This window comes from Rhagoletis pomonella, unplaced genomic scaffold (assembly GCF_013731165.1).
Source record: "Rhagoletis pomonella isolate Grant_MI unplaced genomic scaffold, Rhpom_1.0 Rhpom_scaffold_00004, whole genome shotgun sequence".
NCBI classification, from domain to species: Eukaryota; Metazoa; Arthropoda; class Insecta; order Diptera; family Tephritidae; genus Rhagoletis; species Rhagoletis pomonella.
The window spans coordinates 12,049,340-12,057,406 of NW_023458558.1; the positions used below are offsets into that span (position 1 = coordinate 12,049,340).

Here is an 8,067-nt window from a genome sequence, read left to right on the forward strand (position 1 = left end):
GCCCTCTCAGTGTGCAGTGTCCTGTAAGGAAAGCTCAAACAAAAAGGTTTGCTGGATAGTAAAAATAGCAATAACAAGAGTGCGAGTAAGCACAGAGCTAAGCACTCAACGCCCTGCCCAAACAACCTCAGCTGCTAATGAAGTTCCCCGAGTCGCAAGGCTACGCAAAACTGCACTTATTTATGTATAAGTAGGTACATATGCGGGTGTGTTTGTTTGTTCATGTTCATGTCAGCTGGCATCTTTAAGCATGCCTCTGTGTGCATAATGCGGTAATGATAGCTTTGGGTTAGGAGTACAACATCTGCCAACATATCATCACTTTGGTCGGTCGATTGTTCGGTCGGTCAGTCAGTGTATAAATGCAACATAAGTGTTACACACACACACACACACACACACACTCGCTCTGATTATTTTCTACATACATATGTATGTACTAGACACGTACTCTTGCCCTAAATTTCGCATAAATTTTGGGACTATATTTGCTTTGTCTGACAGCTATTTGGCGGCGTTCTAATCGGTTTGAGTTTCAAACATTTGCCACATTATATCGATCTGCTCAGCTTGTTGCATCTAATGGGCATATGTCGATATCTGTGTATGTATGTATATGCACCCATTAATTGGCCTAATCGATGCCTGGGGTATTTATTGTGTCATCCACTTATTGTATTCATATCTCGTCAGCCGCTTGTTGCCTACTATGTAAATGTTATCAGTAGCCTGTTGCTTATTTCATGGTGCGTATGATTGTTTGCATACCAGCTGCTTAACGTGTAGATAAGTGTTTCACTGTTGTTGTATTTCATTTTTTTTCTACCGTTTGTGAATGAAACCAGAAAGTATTTTTGCTTTGCTTGGACGCATTTCTAAACTAAAATATTTGCTAAACCGCAGCGTCACGCTCCCTGAGTAGGGCGGGTCAAGTGGTTATCTCGAAACTTTTAATAGACTCTTGCGACATACTTAAATGTTCTAATTAAGTTTTAAGTTTGTTTATATTAAAATGTTGATGAGTTTTAAAAATGGAATAACTGAAATGTACTGCAGTTAAATAAAATTAATAATTGCCACATTAGTGCTTTATTAAAGGTAAATCGAGTCGAAATTTACATGCCACTCTTCCAAGTAGGTTAGAGTTTGATTTTATAAACAAATAACAGCTAGATTTTCAAATTGTTCTTAATTTTCGGAAAAAATTTTACCCCAAAGTAGATAAATGCTCCTAAAAAGTAAATAGATGTTTTTATACTTATGTATGTATGTAACGGGTAGTCCATTTACTATTTTTTTTTTTAATAGTATAAATATTGACAGAAAGTTAGTAACATACCTCCGCGGAACGAAATGAAGCGTTTTACGCATGATAAACAATTTTTTGTGGCCGAAAATTTAAGTCATGGACTTGGACGTCATTCGCGTATAGGGTACGAAAAAAATTCTATGGAACTCCAGCTTCACCTCAATTTACAGTCCAAAAAAACTAAAAAAAAGTCAAAGTTGTTTTAATTCCAAAACCAATAAGTCATAGATCCGTCCTAGATTGTTCGATTATTCAAATTTTTCCAAACCGGGTTTTAGAGTTATTCTAAACAAAAAACCGTTTCTTAATTTTTATTTAAGAAACGGTTTAGACTTGCTTTTAATTTTTCGCGTTTTGGGTAACTTAAAGCCAGAAATGAAAGCCGAAAATGGAAAAAAACTATGAAAATTAGGTAAGGCTCTTATTTAAAAGAAATTTAATTCAAACAGATTCAAGGTTACTCGTATTTATGGTATTTATAAGTTCTGGGATCCACAGATTTTTTTCTTACTTTTTAAAAACCTCTTTATAAATATTTTCTAACTTTCGCTACTGTGGCTCAGAAAATGTGTTTTTACAAAACTTACTTTAAACTGCAGTTTGCTGAGCTGTTTGACTGAGCTTTGTTTGACTAAGTTTTAGAAAATTTTGATTGAAAAATGCTCATTTAACACCACTGCATCAATATCGCGACTAAAGAAAAAAATTGAAATTTAAAAACTCGTATGATAAATCCGCAAATATTTTAAATAAACTCTTATCTAATAAATTTAGCTTATCAAGCTTCTGATTTTCCACCTTCATACAAAGTTGCAGTTTTCCTTAAGTGTATTAAAGCGTTTGCTTTAAACGCGAATGTAGTCGATCGAAAAATCGATTTGCTCGATACACCATGAATTCTTCTCGCAAATCTTATGGAGATTCATTAATACACGATTGCTAACATCGACTATTCAGTCCAAGTAACAAGTGAATCGTAACATAAGATAAAAATTGAAAATATTAGTTCACTAAAATGCTTCAATGAATTGTATTTTAGTACACGTTTTAGTGTAATTTAAGTAAAAGACATAAATATGCATATCGCAAATTAAAACTAAATTCAACACAAAAGTTTAACAAACTAAAAAATAACACATTTGTCTTTTGGCTTCAGTTTACTCTCGTCACTGCATTGAAATTCCTTTGCAAACTCTTCCAAATTCGTTGCCGCACCATTTACGCGCAACGCTTCCGGTAGATTCTCGTACTGCGTTACATCTTCATAGTCCGTCGCACAGAACAGCTGCGCATAGGCAAGGAAAAACTGCTGCCTGTGCGTCACCGATAGTCGTGGGAGCACGTCTAGCTCACGCTCGTGTCGGCCGCGTGCCCACTTCTCATATAAGCGGTAAGCTATCGAAAGGCCACCGTTATCGATGAGTGCCTTCTTCAGCCGCTCGCGATCAGTCACATTTCTGCCGTGAAACTCCTTTGCAGCATAAGGCGCCTGCTGCGCATAACAGCTGGTACGCTTAGCGAGCGCCAATTCAGAGGCAACATCCCACAATTTATGTTCGTCATTTTCGCTATTATCTTCACTTAGGCCACGTACAATTTGTTGCGCCAGAATGAACCCGAATGTGCCGTGCTTGATGGCCATAGGATAGGCGGGGTCCCAGAAGAAGCGCTTTTGTAAGGACATCACTGGGAATTGTATGGTATTCGTGCGCGCATTGTAAGCGGGCAGCAATTTCTGTTCGTAGTGTGTGCTACTTTGTGGCGCACTAAGCAGCGAGGCGGCCTGATGCAATTTCAATAGCTGCTTCTCATTCTGCCACTCCAATAGATTGATAAGGTTGCTGTAGTACTGATCGACTTGCATGTCGGCGGGTTTAATTCCACCTTGGAAGAGGCTAACCTTATCCTGCGGCTGCAAAACTTCCATGCGCATAGATCTCAGCTTTTCTCTTAAGCTGTGCAGTGTTGGCGGCGATATCCAATTGAAGCTGGGCGAAGTTTGAATTTCATCATAAAGGTTGTATTTTAGATTGTGAAATAGGGTCTGTACCTCCACGAACAGCTGCGAGTCTTCGTAATTGCGATAGAAAAAATATTCGAGCTCTTGTGGCAGAAGTTCCATAAGTTTACGCACGCAGAAATGCTTGCTGCCACCCAGATCGAATTGATCCAAAACCTTCCAGATTGTATAATTAGCCAGCGTCAGTTTGGGTGTTAGTCTGATGATATCAACTAGGTTCTTGAAGTAACCTTTTGGTGTTTCGTAGACCTTCTCGTTAATTGAATGATCAAACATGAGTTGGAGGTAACGACTCAAATCCACGAAATTGCCATAAGACACCTTTAGTTCGGCAACGTATCGGTCAAGAGGCGTATCTTCGCTGCTGGCATTTGACACTGCCCTGGCCAATTGCTCTTCGACTTGAATTACCTGCGATGCGATTTCCTGTGACCAAGCGTTTGACATTTCGGGAAAGAAGCGCGCCAACTTGCCCGCTATATACTTGCGTTGCTCAGCGGGATTCTCCAACGTTAGCTGCGGTGCGCCTAATTGTATGCGATTCGTTTCCGAGTTTTGCAAGTCTTTCACCACTTTGAAGCCAATAAAAACATCAGCATTGAATTTGCGTTTCGCCAGCACCACCGATCTCAGCCAGTCAAATTCGGTTTCAAACCACTCGCCGTCAGTTATGAGTGGCCAACCGCCATGCAGCTCCAAAGTATCCCAAATAGGCGCGTAGCCCACGATATTTATTGACTGAATGCCCTGACATGAATCGAATACCGTTTTCAACAAATTATCCAAATATATATCAGTCGCAGCTGCGCCGTTACTACTAATGGGCTGCTGTAGCGCTTGCGCACATTTACTGACATACAAATCTTCCAACAGTCCTATGAATGATGTTTTTCGTTTCGATTGTGTCGCTGGATGATTAAGTGGCCAACGTCCACAGGCCCAGCTGTAGAAATCATCGCACGGATTTGCCTTCACATTCATGTATGCTGCCATTTGTATGCCCCGCGAGAGTTTAAGTGTTGCATTGTTGTACTGTGGCGACGGTGCTTTGGCTAATGAAGCATCTACTCTAATTTGCAGTAGCAAGAGTGCAAGTAATGCCTTGGCAATGTTTAGCATCTTGCGATAGATGTGTACCGTACACGCACGGAAACTATTTAGTAATGCGATCGCAGGCAAGACTTGAAATCAACTGAAGTGCGTAGTTCTATGACGCATGCCTCAGTGAAGCAAACGACGAGCTCGAGTTTCTTCTTATCGCACTATCATTTAATTTAATTTATTGAATCTGACCTAGTCTTTGTTTGTTTTCTTATTTGGAATAGAATTCCTGTTGTGAGAGCTGCCCATTGTATTTCCTATTTTATTAAGGCAAAGAGTTTACCGCATTAAAATATTTTCTAGTCTCTTCAAGTAGACGCAGGCTAGTAGCAACTAAGCCCTTTTTGATCAAGATGGAATTGGTGATTTCTTTGCAAATAACGGGTGATTTTTTAAGAGCTTGATACCTTTTTTTTAAAAAAAACGCATAAAATTTGCAAAATCTCATCGGTTCTTTATTTGAAACGTTAGATTGGTCCATGACATTTACTTTTTGAAGATAATTTCATTTAAATGTTGACCGCGGCTGCGTCTTAGGTGGTCCATTCGGAAAGTCCAATTTTGGGCAACTTTTTCGAGCATTTCGGCCGGAATAGCCCGAATTTCTTCGGAAATGTTGTCTTCCAAAGCTGGAATAGTTGCTGGCTTATTTCTGTAGACTTTAGACTTGACGTAGCCCCACAAAAAATAGTCTAAAGGCGTCAAATCGCATGATCTTGGTGGCCAACTTACCGGTCCATTTCTTGAGATGAATTGTTCTCCGAAGTTTTCCCTCAAAATGGCCATAGAATCGCGAGCTGTGTGGCATGTAGCGCCATCTTGTTGAAACCACATGTCAACCAAGTTCAGTTCTTCCATTTTTGGCAACAAAAAGTTTGTTAGCATCGAACGATAGCGATCGCCATTCACCGTAACGTTGCGTCCAACAGCATCTTTGAAAAAATACGGTCCAATGATTCCACCAGCGTACAAACCACACCAAGCAGTGCATTTTTCGGGATGCATGGGCAGTTCTTGAACGGCTTCTGGTTGCTCTTCACTCCAAATGCGGCAATTTTGCTTATTTACGAAGCCATTCAACCAGAAATGAGCCTCATCGCTGAACAAAATTTGTCGATAAAAAAGCGGATTTTCTGCCAACTTTTCTAGGTAATAAAATTCAATGATTTGCAAGCGTTGCTCGTTAGTAAGTCTATTCATGATGAAATGTCAAAGCATACTGAGCATCTTTCTCTTTGACACCATGTCTGAAATCCCACGTGATCTGTCAAATACTAATGCATGAAAATCCTAACCTCAAAAAAATCACCCGTTACTTATTCATTTTGATTAAACGGTGTTTTTGGGACGTGAGTTTATACTTCCTTTCGATTGGACTGAAAAAAAGTAAAGAACATTATCGTGCCCAAGTACGCTTGGATATCGGTTGGGTTAGCGACTGTGTAGCTTCGCACAGACGATTAAGGTTCGCAATGTTACCAGAAAAACTGCGTCTAAAAACTGACCAAAATAATCAGTGGGACCAGAACAGGGCACTTTTGTTAGAACAACATTTTGTGAAATTTTTTGGCAACTGCCCATAGATTCGAATAAAAAACTACTCCCGAGACTGAGCATACAAGGTTTAGTCACTCACCTCATTCGTTGAACACATGCGGCATGAATTTGATCTAACTTAGGGGCATGTGATGCCAAAAACTAGTGATGTTTTCCATGCTTTTAGATGTTTAAAAATTAGCAGTCACCTTTTTGCTGAAAAATATTATTAAAGGGGTGCTCCCCGAAGAATATAAAACCTACGCAAAAAAAAGATCAAGAATGATATGTAAGTACTTACATAGGTGAAAAATGCATTTTTGCATCTTTTTTTCAAACTTGATCGTTACGTTATGGCAAAAATGTGGTCCGCTATTTTAAATTGGAATTGGTTTTCTGAGAACCCGATAACCCCCCTTGGATCTGCCATTTTGCATTATATGTATATACATTTTGCTGAATAGAAAAAATTATAAAATTTGGTCGTCATATTAGATCCACCATTTTCAAAAATCTTACATCAGATTAGAAATCAGCGACCCCAAACACCAACTTTCAAATCCATTTGGGCAGCAAACAGTAGTCTCCAGACCATAGTACAAAGTACAGGTTGCGAGGGCTTAAGTAGTTTGTTCGTCGATCAGCAATTCAGTGAATCATTTGCTCAATAGCTTCATTGCCATCGTGACTACGGTTCATGTCAATAGAAATCAAAAACTATTCGTCATTACATCTAAGAACTTTTATAAGCGTCGCCCACGCCGTAAGGGCAATTTATCTCGCGTAGAAATGCTCTCAGAAAAGTACTCAAAACTTTCTTACTTTCTCGACAACTTTTCTGAGTCGTACGCGATAAGTTTTTCTCTACCCGAGCTACCGAGTAAAATTTAGAAGCTACATATTTTTAAGATTTGTTCTTGGCTTCATAACCAGGCAGACGTTTTTAGAGGTGCTGAAGCCGAATATAAAAATCTTTCAAAACTTCAGAGCTACTCGACCAACCACTTTTTCTTACTTTTTTACTCAGATTTGAAAGTTGGAGGCCCTGATGTTAAGACCGACAATGTCAATTTCATACTCATACGCTCTTATAAATTCTCGACTCTCAATCAAAAATAATGAAATTAAATATTAAATAACGGTATAACAATTTAGGGTTTTCTTAGCTCCATAACGCTTTTAAACACATTTAAAAAAAGTTATAAAAGTATCAAATTTAAAACCATCACATATGATTTTAACGCCACTAGACAACACTTTCGTATTTTTTTTTTTTTTTTTTTTTAAACAAAAAATACCGCTTTTGGTCTCAAGTGCTGTATAAATGCCTTTCATCTACATATTTATGTGTATTTATGCGGCTTAACAAGCAACTTCAGGAACGCCTTAGAGAGTATTGCACAACATATGTATGTACATACATACATGCATACAGATTTAAACAGAAGCAAGCAATGGAGGCGCTGTTATGGCATGCAAGTGCAAGAACAAGTGGCAAGCAAAAGTATTCATGCAATCCCTGTGGCGGATGAGTGTGCGAGCGTAAAAGATCTTGTGCAGATTACGAAGTTCATATACATAAAAAGTGCACATACTTGCTTGCAACTTTCAGTCTGCAACACTTTTTTTTACTCAGACATACTATTTGGTTCATTTAAGGTTGCTTGTTCTTCTTATTTTTGACTGTCTGTTGCATAAATGCGCTTTTCAAGCGCATCACAGTTGCGGTTAATGTTTATTTCCAAGTGTCATCTTGCCATGTTAGATACTTGTGTGTTTTTGTTGTACTTTTTTACCTTATAGCGCGCTGCACGAATAAAAAAAAAAAACGGCAATGACAGTAAGCAACTTTGCATTATAAGTTTGTGTGCTCGTGCACATTTGTGGTAAGTTTCAAAGTGAACGTTGTTAGGCAGACAGTTGGTAACGGGTAAGTTGCTTCAAAGAGGCGTAGTTGAGCGCGTAGCGTAGTGGGGGTTACTGGAATTTATTAAAAGTTGCATACATTTGAGAGCACACACCAACGCTTTTAATCCCCCACATGGCGGCATTTCAGCGTTCGCCTCTGCTGCCTGCTGCGTGACCGCAAAGCGACACGCCT

At 39.0% G+C, this 8,067-nt stretch overlaps 1 protein-coding gene across 1 annotated transcript; it reads right to left on the bottom strand.

The window, feature by feature from the left end:
* Nucleotides 1-2,432: 2,432 nt before the first annotated feature.
* On the bottom strand, nucleotides 2,433-4,496 carry LOC118738391 (endothelin-converting enzyme-like 1). Its single transcript, XM_036469315.1, has one exon. The coding sequence runs from the start codon at nucleotides 4,446-4,448 to the stop codon at nucleotides 2,433-2,435; it is 2,016 nt and encodes a 671-aa protein (XP_036325208.1). The 5' UTR covers nucleotides 4,449-4,496.
* Nucleotides 4,497-8,067: the final 3,571 nt, after the last annotated feature.

Bases quoted from the DNA above. Each gene is read 5' to 3' on its own strand.
- LOC118738391 (XM_036469315.1), bottom strand. From the start codon at position 4,448: ATGCTAAACATTGCCAAGGCATTACTTGCACTCTTGCTACTGCAAATT.